The sequence below is a fragment of the Pteropus medius genome, unplaced genomic scaffold, assembly GCF_902729225.1.
Source record: "Pteropus medius unplaced genomic scaffold, Ma_sr-lr_union100, whole genome shotgun sequence".
NCBI classification, from domain to species: Eukaryota; Metazoa; Chordata; class Mammalia; order Chiroptera; family Pteropodidae; genus Pteropus; species Pteropus medius.
The window spans coordinates 1,606,593-1,625,732 of record NW_024351729.1 but is presented as its reverse complement, the minus strand read 5'-3'; the positions used below and the strand labels follow the sequence as shown (position 1 = coordinate 1,625,732).

Genomic DNA, 19,140 nt, shown 5'->3' with positions numbered 1-19,140 from the left:
CACAAACTAACCTTCACGCTGGTTTTAGGCTTGGTCGTAGCGCTCATAACATGTTATTATAGTAAATGTCTGTTGGGATGACATGTGAGTGGTTAACATTTTCTCATTCAGTTAATGAATATTTGAGAGTCTATCAAGTGGTAAATACTGTCTAAGGTGTGCAAGGCACTGTTCTATGTTCTAGTACAAGATGATGAGCTTTTTCCTGTACTTCTTGAAAAAGTAAATAAATAGATGATGTTTTTGCTTATCATCTGAAAGGTAGAGGACCCCACTGGCTGTAAAAGCAGACATCACAGAGAGGAAAGCTTTGTCTACATATCAGATGTGCTCTGTGTGGTCTGACGTTCAGAAAATCAATCTGAGAGTCAGTGGTAGTGGTGGTGGTTACAGAATAGCAAAAAATGGTATAGGCTCTACAGTTACTGTCTAGATTGGACTTTTGGAACCAACCATTTATTTATTGGCTGTATGAGCCTAGATAAATTAATTAACAGTTCTGTGTTTGAGTTTCTTCATCAATACAATATGGATAATGATATTACCTATCTCTCTTAAGGTAGTAAAGATCATCAAAGCAGAGGGTTTAGCAAAGTTCCTATCATAAGGAAGTGCTCAATAAACATTAGCCGTTGTTGTTATTATTGAGCTCTTAACTATGTATTTTATAGATATCTAAATCACACCATTCAGACATAAGCTACAGAACTCACATTAGAAATCTGGTAAGAAAACTGAGCCCAACCCATAATTACCCCATCCATACTCAGTTTTGAAAAACTTACATTATTAGCTGTGATGGAGATGTCACATTTCAGAAAATTTCAGATACACCCTAGGTCTTTTTTAAGGGAAGAAAGAGAAAAGTACTAGCAGATATTTGAACTATTTTAATACAGCCTAAGGCTGCATTAATTCTTTTTCTGATTCTTCCTTTGTCAGTGTCCTGAGCCAATTTATACTATGAAAGGTGCAGAATTTCAGATAATGTGATTACTGGGGCCTTAATTATAAAAGCTTTAACAAATGTTTTCCTGTTTTATTGTCCTATTTTTTTCCTTCTGTTGACAGGGTCTTTAACACAAGGGTTTTAATACATTTTACAAATGATTTTTGATTTATTCTTAGACGTTCTGAAAGTTATTTAGTGATGTGTCCTAGAGAACAAATTCTAATTATCTTTTTAGTTTCAGATTTTTATCTCCTTTGTTACACACAATTCTCTTCTAAATGTGTCGGCTAAAAAAGAAATATTAAGTATAAAAAAAGGAAAACATTAATAGGTTAGTTATCATTCATTTTTACAAAAAATAATTTGCTTATATAGGATATGAAAAGGAAACAGCCCATTTTACCATCTATAATAAAATTAGCTCAGGCAATAACATCAATGGATAAAACCATTAGATGGAAAGGTTGATAAGGAATTTTTTTTAATTATTTTTTTTAAAAAATTAAGTTTATTGAGGTAACACTGGTTAATACAATCATATAATTTTTGAGTGTACATTATATTTTGACAATATTCTATTGTGTTTACCACTCAAAGTCCAGTTTCCTTCGGCTACCATATATATATTTGATCTCTTTTACCCACTTCTCCCTCCCCCTATCCCCCTATATTTGACTCCCTTTATCCCATCTACCTCCCCTTTCCTCCCCTACCGCCTACCATCTGGGAACCACTAGTCTGTAGTCCATGTCCACGTGACAGGGAATTTCAAGGTGGAAGGTTAGGCTGTCAGCGGCTGAACCCAGTGATAAGTGCCTTTTGCTGTGATGAAATATGAAGCATACAACACCATCTATTAAGCAGTCCTATGAGAAAGTAGAATCTAAATCTATTCAATCCTCCTTATTTCCATTTAAATACAGGAGAAAGAAAAACAAGTTGAATACCACCATGAGGAAGCAAAGACACAAACTGAGCAATTAATTCCATTAAAGATCAGAAATCAAATTTTAAAAAAGACTTCTTTAAATCAAAACAACTTTTCCCTACTAGGAAACACTTTCGACTTTTTACTCTGTTTCTAATCTAGTATGAATGTTTTTAAAGTAAAAAAAAAAAAAGATATTACTTCACCATACCTCTCTGTTAATATAATTGGCTTTTCCAGTGGCTGTGCAGGAAGTTTATGATTCTCAAGAAGTCTTTTAAACAGCAAGGCTTCTTCCACCCTATATGGATTTAATAACATAACTTCTGTTTTGGATGTAATTAGCCATGCATCAGGAAACTTGAGATTGTGGATCAAGCAAAGTTCGTCTTCCTCCTCCAGTTCAAATTTTTTATATTTCTCAAACTTTTTCTTTAAGTTTTCCATAGAAAAGGGAATTTTAACTATTTTAATGCTTTGGTTCTTTTTTTTTTCAATTTGAGACTGAAAGAGCTCATCAAGTTTTGGCTGATGAGATAATGAACTTTTCAACTTGTGCTTCTGTGCCAGATTCCATGAGCTGGTGGGCTTCATCTTTTTTCTGCCATCTTTTAATGATATTTGTGAGTCCTCGTCAATGGCTCTCTTGATTTGCCTATTGTATCGTTCCAAGTCTTTAGCAGCCCTCTCTTCATATCTAGGAATAGAGATGAAACAAAACTAATCAGATCATACTCAAATATATTAACCATCTGAAGTACATTTTATTAAAAAATAGAGCTGGCATTCCAGATCCGGTAATAATGAAGGAGCGTGCATTGGACTAACCTTCCTATATATAACTATGATAAACTGAATGAAATATAGAAACCAACTGTGTAAAAGAGGCATTGAAGAGCAATCAAAAGTACGCATAAATGTGAAAGGATTCAACCCTTGAAAAAAGAAATCCACATTTATAAAGCCTTTACCCAGAGAGCAGTTCCCAGAATTAAGAACAAGCGGCAAGAACTCAGTCAGAAAGCTGCAATCTTATTAGCTTCTGTCATCAGAACACAGAACTCCTTGCTTCCAAAACAACTGGAAATTGAGAGAGACAAGCCTATGTGTGGGAACTTTGAGAAAAACAATCACTAGGAGGCTAAATGAGCTAAACAGAGATTTTAGTAGCTGTCCATTGCAGGGGGAAAAGAGTTTGAAGTTGAATTCCACATAATTAGATCGTGTGGTAAACACTTTGGGCTTTCAAATAACACTGAAGGAGGACCGCATCTTAGGGGTAAGAAAAAAAAACAGTCCTATAACTATGGAAGCTGCCTTAGGACTAAAGGCAAAATTTATAGCCTCTCCCTAACAAAGTGTAAAACAAAGCTTCCACAAGCTCATGATCTGTCAATTGTTTAAATGACTGGCAGAAAAACCCAACACTTTTCAGAACAAAATCCAGAGTTTCTACTTATCACCCACATGTCCATTATACAATCAAAAGTTATTACTCAATAAAACAGGAAAATGTGAGTCATGGTCAAGATAAAAAGTAGTCAGTAGAAACTAACCTCAAGATAACTCAGATGTTGGAAATGGCAAAATAATTGTTTTTAAATAGATTTTTATAAATATTTAAAGACTTAAAAAATCATCATAATGAGAGAATGGGAGGGGGAATCTCAACGGAGAAGGGAATTTATAAAAAGAACCAAATGGAAATGGAAGTTTTAGAACGAAGAAACACAATATATGAAACAAAAAATTCACTAGATAGGTTTAACAGCAGATCACAGATGGCAAAAGAAAGAGTCAGTAAAATACAATATAGATCAATAGAAATTATCCAATCTGAACAGAGAAAAAAATGAAGATTGAAAAAACACCTAACATATATGTAACTGGAATCCTAGATGAAATAAAGATAAAATCTTGAAAGCAGTCGGAGAAAAAAAAAGACATTAAAAAAATGCTGAAAACCAAAGATAAAGATGTCCTGAAAACAGTCAGAGAAAAACGAAAAAAGAATACAAAAAAGGAACACCACCACTAAATGAAGATAAAATAGCATTTTCAAATAAAGGAAAGCTGAGAATCTGTTTTCTTTGCATCATTACACTGTTAAGGAATGACACTGAATAGACACTCAGATCTATAGGAATAAATGAGGAGCACCAGAAATGGTAACTATGTAGGTAAACAGAAAAAATAGTCTTTTAAAAAATTATCTTATTTTTTGAAAGATAACTTTAAATTTTAAAAAAAAATTATAAAATGAGGTTTATATTGTATGCAAATATAAAATATATTAAACCAATTGTATAAAGGACAAGGGTGGTAAATGGAATTATACTTTCATGTTTTAGATTTTATGTAAAATGATACACTATTAACTCTAATTATGATAAATTAAGGATGAATAAAATAGTCCCCAAAGCAAAACATAATGCAAAACCAAAAAAGAAATTAAAATTAAATATCGAAGTATATTCTTTTAACACTAAAGAAGGCTCCCTCCCAAAAAAGGAGAAACAGGAACAAAACAGAAATGGAATGAACAGAAAACAGATAAGAAAATGGCAGACCTAAACCTAACCACATCAGTTATTACATTACACAAAGTATTCCAATTAAAAGGCAGACTGTCAGACTGAATTTTAAAAAGCAAAATTCAGCTATATATGTTCACAAGAGTTACACTTTAAATATGACACACATATTTTGAAAGTAAAAAAATGGAAAAGATACATCATGCAAATGATAATAGAAAGTCAGAATAGTTATAGTAATGTAAGATGAAATAAATTTCAGAACAAGACATAATACCACAAAGAGGAATATTTTATGAAGACAAAAGGGGTCATTAGGAAGGTATAACAATCACAAATGTTTATGCATCTAATAACAGAGCTTCAAATTACCTCAAGACTTTACAGACCTAAAAGGGAGAAATCCAGAATCATTCTTGGAGACTCTAATACCCCTCTGTCAGTAACTGACAGAATTACACCAAAAAATAAAAATCAGTAAAGCTATAGAAGATTTTAATAGTACTATCAACTACCTTGATTTCGTTGACATTTTGGAACACCACATCTAATAACTGCAGAATTTGGATTCTTTTTAGGTGTACATGGAACATTTATCAAGATTAACCAAATGCTGGGCTTAACTCTCAAATTTCAAAAAATTGAAATCTAACATAGTATTTTCCGTATCCACGACAAAATTAATTAGAAATCAAAAACAAGGTATTTTAGGAAAAAAACAAATATTTGGGAACAACAGTTTTATTTATAATAACCCCAAACTGGAAACAACCAAAGGTCTATCAGCTGAAGACTGAATAAACAAACTGTGGTAGTCAGGTACCACATGATGACATTTTCGTTAACAAGGGACAGCATATCTGACAGTGGTCCCATAAAGTTATATGAAGCTAAAAAATTCCTATTGTCTAGTGACACAGTTGCTGTTGTAGCGTCAAAGCTCAACACGTTACTCACATGATTGTGGTAATGCCAGCATAAACCAACCTATGGCACTGCTAGTCACACAGAAGTACAGAACATAAAACTAAGTACGGTATATAAATTTGATAATTATAAATGACTATATTACTGATTTGTGTACTTTAACTAGAGTATACTTTTGTTAGAGTGTATTTTCTACTTAACAAGTTTGCTGTAAGCCATGTTATGCAAACAGCAGCCCCATACATCTTGTTTACTTCATCACTTGACTACATCATTTTCTCTTGTGCTTGACTTACTCTCATGTTTTATAAATTTAGTGTAGCCTGAGTGTAGTGTTTATAAAGTCTGCAGTAGTGTAATGTCCTAGGCCTTCACATTCATTCACTGACCCACCCAGAGCTCTATTCATTATGGTAAGTGCCCTATACAGGTATACTGTTTTATATCTTTTATACAGTATTTTTATTGTACTTTTCCTAAGTTTATATATATCTAGATACACAAATATCATTGTTACAATTGCCTACAGTAATCAGTACAGTGAAATGCTGCACAAGTTTGTAGCCTAGGAGCAATAGGCTATACCCATATAGCCCAGGTGTGTAGCACGTTATACCACCTAGGTTTGTCTAACTATACGTTATGATGTTCACATAACGAAATCACTTAACAATGCATTTCTCATAACATATCCCTATCGTTAGGCAGTAAATGACTATATGTTTATACAAGTGAATATAACTAATTGATTAAAAAGAATGAACTATACAGATACATTCATCAAATACAATGAAAATCACAAAAATATTTTGTTGAGGGGAAGAAGCTACCTATAAAAGAGTATGTATCATGATTTTATATGAAGTTCAAATATTGGCAAAGGCAAGTTAATGGGATGGAAATCAAAGCAGTGACTTGCATATGGAGACTGGCTGGTAAGTGGCATAAAGGAACTTTCTGGGGTGACAGAAATGTTCTATATTTTGTTTGGGGTGGTGGTTACATGGGGATATACATGTGAAAATCCACTGAACTATGTATATTTAAGATCTACGCATTTCACAGCAGCTAAATTTTACCCAATTTTAAAAACAATTTAAGAAACCATTGAAGACACAGGCACTAAAAAAAAAAATTATAAATAAATAAAATAGTTCCAAATCTAAAGAGTCTCTTATACTTTTGCTATCATGTCAACGTGGAATAAATAATTCCAAGTACTACAAAAGAAAATTTATATACATTAATACTCCTCTACTAATTAGATACTAGTAAAATTAAAGTCACTATAACAAGCAAATAAAAATCATATAACTATATTTATAATGGTTTCACAGCTAAATTTCTTTTTTCAGTTGCTATTTTCCATTTTAGAGTCATCAATGAAAAAAATAAATTCAAATAAACTGAACAAATCCAAACCATCTATTTATCTATTTTAATTCAATTTCAAAGGTACAATTAATGGATGTTTTAAAATTATACTGGGTTCTAGCAAAGTTGTTATAGCAATCCTTTTCTAAAAAACTTAGATGCCTAAGACCCACCCGTAGTTTCTGATTCTCTAGGCCTAGGTTGAAGTCAGGCAGTAGTACTGTTTTTAAAGATTTCCATGGGTGAGTCTAAATGCATATCCAAAATAGAAAACTACTGTTACATGTTCAGCAAAGTTTAGTGGTTAGGTACACAGACCCTGGAAACACACTGCCTGGTTTGGTTCTGCCACTTTAGCAACTCTGTAAGCCTATGCAAATTATTTAATTTTTCTGTGCTTCAGTATGCTCATCTGTAATATATGGACAATCTACAGCTATTTCACAGCTATTTAATTTTGATGTGAGGAATGAAAAGTGTTAAAATGTGACAAGTACTTAGAATAGTGCTTGGCACATAGTAAATGGTGATGTTTATTATTATTTTTGATTAAGAAACACATGTTATAGTGAAAGGAGCACAAGATAATTATTTAAGCAAGGTTAACAATTATTTAAGCAACCTTACTAAACGATTTTTTAAATAGTTTCAAAGTTTAGACTAGAGAATGTTACTCCTAAGAAACTAGCTGAATTCTATTGTAGGTAAAATACATAAAACATTTTTAAGGAGAAATCTGAATAGATATTATTAAAAAACTGTATTAAATGTTAAACATGTTATATAATTTGTACTTAGTACATGTTTGTTAAATAAAGAAATGTTAGCTGGATGAGTATGTAAAAAGATCTTGTTTCATTGTAAACTAGCTGAAAAATATCTTTTTTGGTAATTCACCATGACATATTCATAAATTTTTATGTTATTTTCTCTCATTTCTACTTAGAATCTAGACTTCTGGATTAGCTATCTAAAATACATCATTAGTTTACTTTCAATAGGTGCTACAATTAAGTATTTTTAGCTCCTACACAAATTCAAGATTTTTCCCGTATGGTGGAAAATGAGTTCAAGATGAAGGTCACCATTTGTAAATAATTACCATGTGCAAATTTTCACATATGCTACTAATCTTCTGATTTACTCAAGAAGTCAATTTCATTAGTTCTTTGGGAAATATAGAAAGTTATGTCTAAAGGAATATTTCAAATGAATGTTAAATAAAAACAGCTGCTACCTTTGACTTAATGTCATTAAGGGATTTAGTATCTTGAATGGAAAATATTCTGATTTGACCAGTAATCAATTCAAATGTTTCTGTGACTAAAGATTACATGTAATTATAAAATTTATCTACCATTTTCATTCCAAATTACAATATTATTCTTAGTTATTTTAAGTAGAGATATGTTTAGACCTACTGCAAATGAAAGTTCAAGTTAACATTAATTGACTGAGACCTCAGTGGCAGGGCATATAGACTAAATCTGGTTTCTAATCCTCTAGAAGAAAGGAGAAGAAAACAATAGGGAAAAAAAAGGAAGAACTGAAAAATGAAAGTGCCCCTACTCCAAAGTCTGTCCCACGTTCTCAGCAAAAGCCCTGATCCTAGTTCTTTTTCAAACTCTTCTTTATGGCTTATAGAACCTTCCATGATCTGGCCTGCGTTTCCCCATCTTTCTTTACCACACTCTTCAATATTCATTTCCTATCATAGAGGGTGTCTTTTAGTTCCTTAATAACACCATGTTCCTTCTAGTTTCTGGGCCTTCTTACATGCTGTTCCTTTCACCTAGAAAATTCCCTACACATTTCTAATTAATTTCTATTCAGGGAAGCATTTCCTGTCCCATGGATGAGAGTAAGCTCAACTGCTAAGTGTTTTCATAATTCTGTTAAAATTCATCATATTCTATGATTGCTATTGTTTAATTATGTTTTCCTCACTAGACTGTACCATTTAAAAGTAGAAAATGTTTCATTTGTAATTGTATCTGAAGCAACGAGGCTAGCATACGTAGGGCCTCGTACACAGAATATACTCAATATATATTCTCTAATGAAAGGGAGGGAGGGAGAAAAGGAGAAGGCAAGGGAAAGAAGGAAAGGAAGAAAAAAGGGAGGAAAGAAGGAAGTGAAAGAAACAGAATGAAAAGGAAAAAGGGGAAGAAAAGGAAGGCTAGATGAAAAGATTGGTTATCTGTGGAAAAGGAGTCTAATCTCATATCACTTAGCACTCCTTGTAGAATTTAGGATCTTAGAAAGTATTCCAAGATGAAGACTAGATGAGGAGTGGTGGTTAGTGTTATTACTAAGTGTGATATTTTTGTCCTATCATCTCACTAATCACGATTTTGGACAAAGTCATTCATGGTCTCATCTTTCTGACTCCTGACTCTGGAAGATTCTAATACAGTATTCTGTGAAATAGAGTAAGCTCTCGGATCTCAAAATACCCGCATTTTCTTTACAGTTTTCTATTTCTGGCCTTCGGAGTAAATTCAATTTTGACTAAGCAAGTGAAAAATAATGTCAATCACAATAGAGAAATTTCTTTTTCGCAGATCATGAGCTATCATTTACAATTTGCCAGTTGTTTATCTTGTATAACACAAACAATATTTATTCAAACCTCATAACAATCCAGGAGATAAATATTTTTTCAAAAAGCTAGCTAGCAAAGAAAGGAGCAGAGGTTCCAACTCAGGTATAGCTTCATGCTCTTAACCAATACAAAGTCTGCCACTTTGTCTGCTTTACGGCAATAAGATAGAGAAAATTTTGGATTCCAGAATACTGCCTGATGATAAAAAAATTTTTAGATGGGGCCTACTAACCATAATCCTTGTACCCTGACACCCCAGGGCCTAAAGGAGAAACAATGCTGACATTCCCCAAAAGGCAACCAGGGCAATACTTGCTATCGTGAGGCTGCAAAGGAATGCTATCTTAAGTTGTTACACTGTCCCTACTCTTATTTGCATCCAATTCAAATAAACTTTAAAATATCTAGCATTTATAAAATAATTAGAAATTTGAACATTGACTATTTGATATTAAGGAATTCTTGTTTTAAAAAGTTATGACAACTATATTATAGCTCTATTTAAAATAAGAATCTTTTACAGATTCATGCTGAAATATTTATGAAATAGGTGAAGTGAGTGGAGGTATGGATGCAGCAGGACTGACCATGAAATGAGGGTTGGTAAACACAGTGATGGGTTCACTGTACTGTTGTCTACTTTTGTGTGTTTGAAAAACCAACAAAACATAACCATCCCCTCCAAAAAAAAAAAGTTGAAAAGAGAAATTAATTTATGGAGGTTTTGCCTATTGGTATTAATAATGGTCTTTATTATTTTAAATTGATAGTATCTTTATATGACTGAATAAGCTAATGAAAAAATATCAATCAAGCATCCATGTATTTTCTCACCAAATACAAACTCTGGAGGATGATAGGTTACATTTAAATATTTCCTCCAGATGTCTGACATAGTATTGAGATGACTTAGATAATAATATGTGAAAGTATACTTCCACAAAATATGATATTTTGTGTTTACAAATAAGTGCCTTAAGTCAATTAGAAACACCATCATATTATCTGGGAATATTTATTCAGATCATCTGATCTAAAGACGGCAAGTATTGTGTAGTTATTTTAATCAAAGATAGATCACACTATCCATTTACCTATCAAAAAACCCACCACAATTTTTAAGTTACCAATAAAGATTTTAGAAGGAAGCCTTGGGTTATACTGAATAAGGACAGTATGAACACCACTAAATTAAATCTGCAATGTTACAGGTTTTTAACAAACAGTTAAGGCTTGTCCCTAAACAAAACTAAAAACCTCAAACAAAAAAAGTAATGTCAAAAAAGGTACTCTAGCCAAGCCAAAAGGCATTTTCCACCCTGCTTTTCCAAAAATAAGTTTGAAAAATATATTTTTTTTAACCCAGTGAGTCATATAGAATGGAAATATCTGAACAGTCAGGTCACATGCAAGCTCAGGAAACTTACTTCAGTTTTTCCTCTTCACTCAATGTCTTCCACATTTCTTCAATTTGTATTGTTGCATCCTCTAAACTGGTCTTAGAATTTTCTGTGAGAAACTGAACGCGATGATCTTGAACAAAAAGGGCACTTGCTGACATGGGTTTCTTGATTACGTGATTGCTAATTAAATCATAAGCTGTAAGCTGTCCAGATATGTTATCTACCACATTTGATTTTTTGTTACTAGAACGTTCGCTGAGATTTTGTTCAGGGCTTAGATTATTATCATCATTTACTTCACATGTTAAACTTTCTTGAGGCACTAAAATTTTCACAGGTTCGATATTTTCTCCTGTTGAATTTTTAAGTGTATTTCCCTTGCTCCAGTCATCTGCAGAAATTACCAAAGATTTTTCAGGAATTGCTTCTTCCTCATTTTTCCCACTCTCATCTCTATGCTCTTTATTGACATTTTCAGATTGCGCATGCTTAACACAATCTACAAAAGAAGTTTCATTGTATTCCTTCTGTGTGCCTTCACATAAATTATTCGTTGAGATTTCTTGAAATGTATTTCTAGTATTCTTATCAATGTTAGAGTTTTCACTACTAAAACGATTATCGTAATGGTCACCAACATGTATATGATGATTTAAATAATTAGTGTTTTTTCCAGATTCATCATTATGTACATCATTTTGGAAAGAAATTCTTGAAGTATCAACATTTGGATAATTATTTCCAGATGATTCCAACTTATTAAAAAGCACATCTGTTTCTGCTGTTTCACTAACAACCATGTCAGCTGAGGAAACATCTGTTTTATTATTTTCATAAGAATCTGTACTAAGTAGTGATCCATAACAAGTCGTCAACAGATTTTCAAGAGCAATTAAAACAGAGTCCTAAAAACAAAAATTAACAAATGTTAGGGGAAATTATGAAAATAATAAATAGACAAGATTTAAAATGTTTAAAAATATGCACAAACAAGCACAAAATATGCACAAATATCTTTTATCACACAAAAATGGTTAGGATTGTATAAGCTTGTAAATAGCATAAATTAATACAAAAAAATTATCTGAAAAAGGTTACCTTATTCTGTAATAATACTTGACTTTTATCCGGTGTTAAATTTACATCCACATCAGCTGTGGGAACATCAATTTTCAGAAAGAAAATGGGATACAAACGAGTAGATTCCTTTAGGCACTTCAGATTGTAATACTGTCGGATTAACTAGAAATATATGTAATGAATAAAAGATAAGAACACCACATAAATATAGTATTGCCATCCTTAAATATCACCAAAAAGGAGTATACCCAACTGAGAAACCAGGTGGATGTATTAGAAATAGCAGTATCTAAATAGTAATACTCATTTAGAAGCCTTCAAGCTATAAGAATGAAGCACAAACATTCATTAGGAAGTACAAATAGCCAATGAAACTGGTTTCATGGTTAAAAGATCACAGTTGTTTTGAAAGTCGAGTTCAAATCCAAACTCTATTACCTCCTAGCTGTGTAGTCAAGAAAGTCACTAACATTTCAGTTTGAAAGTCACTAACATTCCAGTTTCTTCACTATAAGGATAATAATATATCTCAGAGTTGTCATGAAAAGTCAATGAGACATCATATGTAAGGTACCTAGAACAATTCTTAATAAATGTTCCTGTAGATCTTTTTCTCCTTTTCCTTATTTTAGAGCAAAGTCTTAGAAGTAATCCTTGTAACAAGTTGACAAACGACAGAGCTAGTTTTTATTTCTGAACGAACTGATACTTTTTTCTTAAATAGATTACCTTTAATATGTCTTTTTGGTGTATTGGTCGACTGTTTATAAAGATGAAACTCTTTTCTGGGGTTGAAAGACTTGTGAAAGAGTGGTCCGCATCGTGCTTTGGAAGAAATCCACTTAGATGAATCTATAAGTGTAATAAATAATTACAGAATCAATATGCAATGTCAACAATAAATGTAGTTTATGGGTCTGGCTACATACGATACATTAAAAGGCATTAAAAAAAACCCACGATTTTCACCTTACGGTCTAAAGAGCCACATACTTCCTGATAACTATATCCTGAGCATTAACTTTAAATAAAATACTGAAGCATGTTAAATAAAAGACTGAAGCATGTTAAATAATGAAGCAAGTTGTGCCTCTCTTTTTTGCAACTGTATTTTAAGAAAAAATTGGTATTCACAAAAGCTTCATGAATGGGCATATATCTTACTGATATAGAACATATGGCATAAACACTGCTCTCTGCTCGACTTTATCTTCTATCTCCTAAATTTTTCTCTCCTCATATTGTGACTTTCCTCTGGCTGTTTGTCTTTTTCTTCTAAGCCACCTTTTCCTTAAAGAAGTGGTTGTTCCTATCCTTATTCTGAGTATGCTCTAAAGCCAATTTGACTGGGTTTTCATTTCTGAGTTAAAAATCTCTTCTTCATTGACAAAAATCTCTTCCTGATTGTAGTGTTGTCCTTTGACTTTATTTTTGCTTAGAGAAGCAAATCAATTATTTTAATGTATTCCCTTTCCATTTACAAATGTGTGAAAAGAGAGAAATTGAGGGAACAGAGGGCAAGGAAAATGCTCCTACTTTTACCTTTAAAGGTAATATACAGAATTGTTAAGAATACAGGTTAGAGCCAAATTGACATAACTTAAATCCCAGCTTCACTACTATCTATTTGATCTTGGTCAAATTATTTAAAATATAGGCCTATAATCTCTTATCTGAAACAAGTGGAACCAGATGTATTATTAATCTGTTAAAAAAAACGCTAATAGTAAAATTTTAGCTTAGGTTTAGAAGTGAGAATCAGTGGGGCTGCTATTTTTACTTAAGCAGAAAACACGAGGCTCCTTAATAACACAGCCTGTAGGCTGACACCTATGTCTGTGGCTATTCCTGCCCTTGGAAATAAGTGTTTAAGGAGATGTGTTACCAATTTTAGAACGCTAAGTGCATTATTGTCACAGTGCCAAGTTGTGCCAATTTTAAAAAGTAAATTAATAAAGCTGGATAATCCATTACAAAATGATACTACTTAATTAACTGTAAAACTTCACAGCATTTATAAATGGTTATATAATTCACCAAGAAACATGAGAGCCTTCTTAAAGTACCTGCTAAGCATCAAGAGGAGCTTGGTTAGTCTCTGAAAGACTTACTGGGCTTGTTAAAAAACCAAAAATCTGCCCCAATTAGGTAATTATGGAGAATAAAATTAAGAAGAAATTGGTAATATTGCTAGTGTTTTCCTTTCACACCATTTTGTTTGGCCACTGAATAATTAGTATTACTTTAAAACTACTGCAGTTTTAAAGATGGCTTAGGATAACCTTAGGAACTAAAAAAATCTATTTTTAAGTTATATAAATAAGTAAAATCAAACAGCAAAGTCTTGTAAAATGCTATAAAAAGTAAAAAAATCAGGCTAATTCAAGGAAACAGAATGTCTATAAGAGACCAAATCAGTACAAAATAAAAAATTAGACCTTACAAGATTCTGTACCCAAGTATTTCTCAACCTAAAAAGCAAAACAAAAATCAAAGACAATATAAACAAAAACTTCTCCCCTTTTTGCTTTTCGACTATGGGCCCCTCTCTCCTTCCTTTCATCTCCAGCTCCCCTATAATCTGGCTTCTTCCTCAATGACCAACTCCAATGGACATTCAGTCCCCTTCTCTTTTTTGAGACTCTGCAGACCCTGACACCAATGGCAACTCTCTTTGTTGGCAAGCATGACACTCTTTCAGTCTTCTGTTTTGTTTTTTTCTACTTCTTATCTAACACTTCCTCTTTGATCTGGTTTACTGGTTTCTCTTCCTTTGCTTACCTCCTATAAGTGATTATAGCCCCCCTGAATTCCACCATCAGGCCTTTTTTTCTTATTCTCTACTCTCTCTGAGTCATTTCATACACATACACATATACCAGTAATGCTAAGATATAGATGTATAGCCCCTATTTCTTTCACCCTTAAATGCTTACTATCTTTAATTAGCTGTCACAAAAATCTTCTTAATCCCACTACCTTCAAAACTTAATAAAATATTTCATTCCACTTCTACCTTGTTATTCAATTGGTTCCTCCTATATTACTTTACTATGATAAAGAGTCCTGTTACCTACCCAATCTCTCAAACTGATATCTCCTCTCTTCTACTCCGATTCTGCTGAAGTAACTTTGACTGGTCTCCTAACATGAGCCTTTCAATAAACCTCTAGAACACCATGGAGTTATGTTTCTAAAGTAATAACTTAAGTTTTTTTTGGTAAGGATAGTGGAATAAGTCATGTAGAAATTCCCTTCTTCCCCATCCCAACTGCAAATAGATAGCAGTGATAGATAAAATTAGTTTTAACACAAATTTTGAAAGAGCTAACCATTTTCTAAAAAGACAAACATAAAGATGTTATGTGTGCAAAACATAACAGGGTGCGATGGCTGAAGTCAAAAGCCCTGTGTGCTCTAGGATCAGACAACAGCTACATTAGTTGGAAATTAAATTCTGGTATGGACACAGGGAATTAAAATCAGTCTTTCCATTTGAAATGGGTGACTGAGCTACCCCTGCTCCTCCCACCCCAGTACCCCCCAACTCCTTAAAAATATTGTGACCACTATTTGGAGCTGCTTACAAGGGTCACAAGAAAGCACATAGAGAACTCCAAAATCAAGAATAAGGCTAAGCCAAGTCTGCTAGAAAAAGGGGTCTCTAAAATCTTGGAAGGATGAAAGGCATAAACTAATATAACACGTGATTTTGAACTGCAGCTGGAAATGAGGAAGTATATGCCAAACTATGGAGAGGGAGAGGAAAATCAAAACAAAAACAATAAATCTGCATTCAAGGTGATTTTACAAATTAAAATTTCAAAGCATATAAAATAGCAGAGAATGAGAGAATATTCTCTCAGGAAAGCAGAAATGATAGAGTAATTTGAAAAGGACCTTAAAATTAGTATGTATACCATAGGTTAAAAGAGTAAAGAAAAATAACATCCATTTTTAAACAACCCAGCAAGAAATCAAAACTAGTAGCTATAAACCAAGTTTAGAAGAAAATGAATAAACTCTGAATCCTAGAAATAAAATACATAGAATATATAGTTTGGGGAATAAAAATCAGAAAATACTGAAGAATTCACCCAGACTCAGCATGGTGTACTGCAAAAATAAAAATATCAAAGAGAGAAAGATGTTGAAAAACAAAAACAAAAAACGAAACTGAAGAAGTTCCATCAAGCCAACAAAGCCACACTGGGAAACTCCTAACAAATGATATCACGCCATTCATAATTAGAAGATTCTTCCCACATGGTGACCCTATTGAAAAAAAAAAAGACCCTCAACATGAGAAGAGATATATAAAGATTCTCCACATCCAAGGTTCCAAATGGCCTATCTATCTGCCATCCCAGTCCAGTGAAGAGGCCTTGGTAGCTAAGTTTTACAACTCAAAGGTATGGAAAAGGAATAAAAATGGAGTAAGAGGGGCAAACTCTAGCAGGTGGCAAACAACTTAAGATTGCCTTTGGCCAGAAATAAGAAGGGGTCAAAGAAACTCTGATATAGGACAAGTCTCCTTACAAGCCCAGAAAGCATGGAATGGTGAAAAGAGATTTCAACAAATTAAGAAAAAAGGGAAGAAGAGAGAAAACAACTGTCCAGTAGAACAGAGAGCCTTCACGTTTAAAGTCAGCAGACAAACAGGAACAATAATCAAAAAGGCTCTTCCATTAAGAAAATGAATAAGGACAATCTGTCATGAAGTAATTACAATTTAATTTTGTGCTAGAAAAAGAGAGAGGGAAGGAGGGAAAGGGGGAGAAAGTGGGAGAGAGAGGGAGAGAGAGAAAGAAAGAGAGAGAGAGAGAAAGAGAAAGAGAAGGAGGGAGAGGAAGAGAGAGGGGAGAGAGAGAGAGAGAGAGAGAGCGCGCGTGCGCGAGCGAGTGCGAGCAAGCGAGCAAAGGAAGGGAATGGAGGGGCGGGAGAGAGATAAAATGAATTACCCTTGGGTTGCAGAGTAAGTCCTCATCTCATAATGGCACTTGATTCTCCTCAACTCTAGGACCAGGATTTTGATTACTTAACACTCAAGTGGTGCCTGACAGTCAAAAAGCCCAGCCACAAACACCAAGTTTCCAATTACACTTCCAATTCGGGGAGGTGGGTGGTGGTGGAAGATAGCAAGAGAATGAGAGACTTGGAGAAAAAAGACCTGAAAAGCAAAACAAAACTGACCTCCTAAGATAAAGAGATAATTTAAGGAACAAATTAAAAAACAGAAACAAAAATTTAGTATCTTCAGAGAGATTCAAGATTTTGTATCCATAAAACAATAAGAAGTCATGAAAAAGCAATACAATTTTGAAATTCTCTTGGAAATTAAACGTAAAACTTAAAAAAAAAAAGTCAGCAGAACAGATAAACGAATCAGAGAGATCTCTAAAACTTATAGGAAAAACAAAAAGATGAAACACTTGAGAAAAGCAAGAGAAAAATAAGAGGAGGTTCTTATCAACAATATGGAGCTTCACTAAAAAACAGAAAAATTATCAAAGTGATGACAGATGGAGGTATATAACCCAGAGCTGAAAAAGAAATGAGTCTTCAAATTCAAAAGGTGCTCTGAGTAATAAACAAATGAATAATAAAAGACAAACGTCTACCCACATCCTTGTAAAATTTAAGAACAATGATGAAGGAAAGATGCTAAGAACTTTCAGAAAGAAAAAAACATACTGCCTAGAAAAAATTGGAATGCATTAATCTTCCCATCAGCAACAATAGATGATCAAAGATACTCAATGTCTTCAAGTTTTGAAGAAAAATTACTTTTCAATCTAGAATTCTATGTCTACCAGACTACCAATATGAGAAAGTGCAAAATAAAGTCTCATGTTCCCTTTCTGTGGAAGTCACTTAAAAGATGACTATCAAAAAAATGAGAATGAATATCAAGAAAGGAAGACATTGGATACAAGACATAGTGGAAATAACCAGTACTCCTATGAAAAGAAATCCCAGGATGAGTTGTGCATAATGCAATCAATCCAAATAAGAAATAAGTGGGTTCTAGGAACAGTGAGTTCAAAAAGAATGGAATGAAATAAATGGATTAGCAATTACAGCTAGAATAACTAAAAGAGCTGGATTTTATTGCTGTTGTGATAAAGAAAATTTCTTCACTTAAAAAAGAAAATCTTTTGGAAAATCTAGAAAAAGCAAAAAGTTACGTAAGATAGTCTATATATAAAGCATGACAAACGTGACAAATTTTGAGCAACTGATGGGAGAAAACAAAGATTCATTTAATTGGGACAATAGAGGTATCCTCGTCTGTAAGACACAGAGACATAACATTGGATACTTAGAGAGGAAATGTAACCCTAGCACAATACTTGGGTTTGCAATGAAGGTTATTCATAGTTGTAGTAATATAAACTTCATACAAATTTTCAATTTGTAGAATCAATCTTCAAACAAAAAATGGAAGGTTTAAAAAATGCTTATCTGAAAAATCAGGTTATTAAACTTGATAACATAAGAGTAGAACTGACATGATTGAGAGAGGAAAGGGCTAGTAAGAGTGGGAGTGTTAAGAACTACAGCTAATATTATAGTGACTCAAGAGGACTGTCTGAAGTTGACAGATCAAGAAAAAGAAGCTGGAGTATGTGTAGAATGAGAAAGAGAAAACAAAGGTAAGAGAGCTCAACTTCTTCTCCTTCATAGTGGAAAGTAAACAGATGAGATCCTAAATTAAAAATCATCAACAGAGTTAATGTAAATACAATATCTAAAATTAAAAACAACAAGCAGAATAGATAAAAAGAGAAGTAGACTGGGGAGACAGGTTTAATATAAGCTCTGTATGTATCTTCTTTTTTACCTTATACACATCTCTGATATAAATGTTAAAAAGAAAAAAGCTCTTGCCACCCCAAACCCCCCAAAAGGGAAATAACTTAACAGTTTCACTGGTAAATTAGAATTTTTCAAGAACATTTTTGTTGCATACCTGAGATTCTTCAGAGTGGTACTGAAATGATTCCATATTTCCCATAACAGCAGTCCCCAGAACGGACATGAGAGCCATCTTATGATCTGATACTCTAGTTTTATGCCATATAACTGCCTAGGGGAAAAAACGGCACAAACAACTTTTAACACAATTTATATTCACTCAAGTACTAATACCATTTATTTCTATATTTAGCATTCATCCCTAGTTTATATTTTCAGTATCGTTTAGAAGAGATGCATGAAAAGAGATGCATACAAAGTCTGAGAGAGCTCTGGTTCTGAATTTTAGTGGCTGTATGTGTTGCAGTGTACAATCTATTTCACTTCCCTTAACCTGTTTTCTCCTGTCTGTAAGATGA

At 33.1% G+C, this 19,140-nt stretch overlaps 1 protein-coding gene across 6 annotated transcripts in view; it reads right to left on the bottom strand.

The window, feature by feature from the left end:
- PMS1 (PMS1 homolog 1, mismatch repair system component) overlaps positions 1 to 19,140 on the bottom strand; it is a 64,484-nt gene that overhangs the window by 8,678 nt on the left and 36,666 nt on the right. For all 6 annotated transcript variants that reach the window (XM_039844232.1, XM_039844237.1, XM_039844234.1 and 3 more), the window contains 5 exons: positions 18,777 to 18,893; positions 12,533 to 12,655; positions 11,822 to 11,965; positions 10,748 to 11,628; positions 2,092 to 2,577 (listed from right to left, as the gene is read on the bottom strand). In XM_039844232.1, the coding sequence (XP_039700166.1) occupies positions 2,092 to 2,577; positions 10,748 to 11,628; positions 11,822 to 11,965; positions 12,533 to 12,655; positions 18,777 to 18,893 (1,751 nt within the window). The remainder of the gene's footprint in view (positions 1 to 2,091; positions 2,578 to 10,747; positions 11,629 to 11,821; positions 11,966 to 12,532; positions 12,656 to 18,776; positions 18,894 to 19,140) is intronic.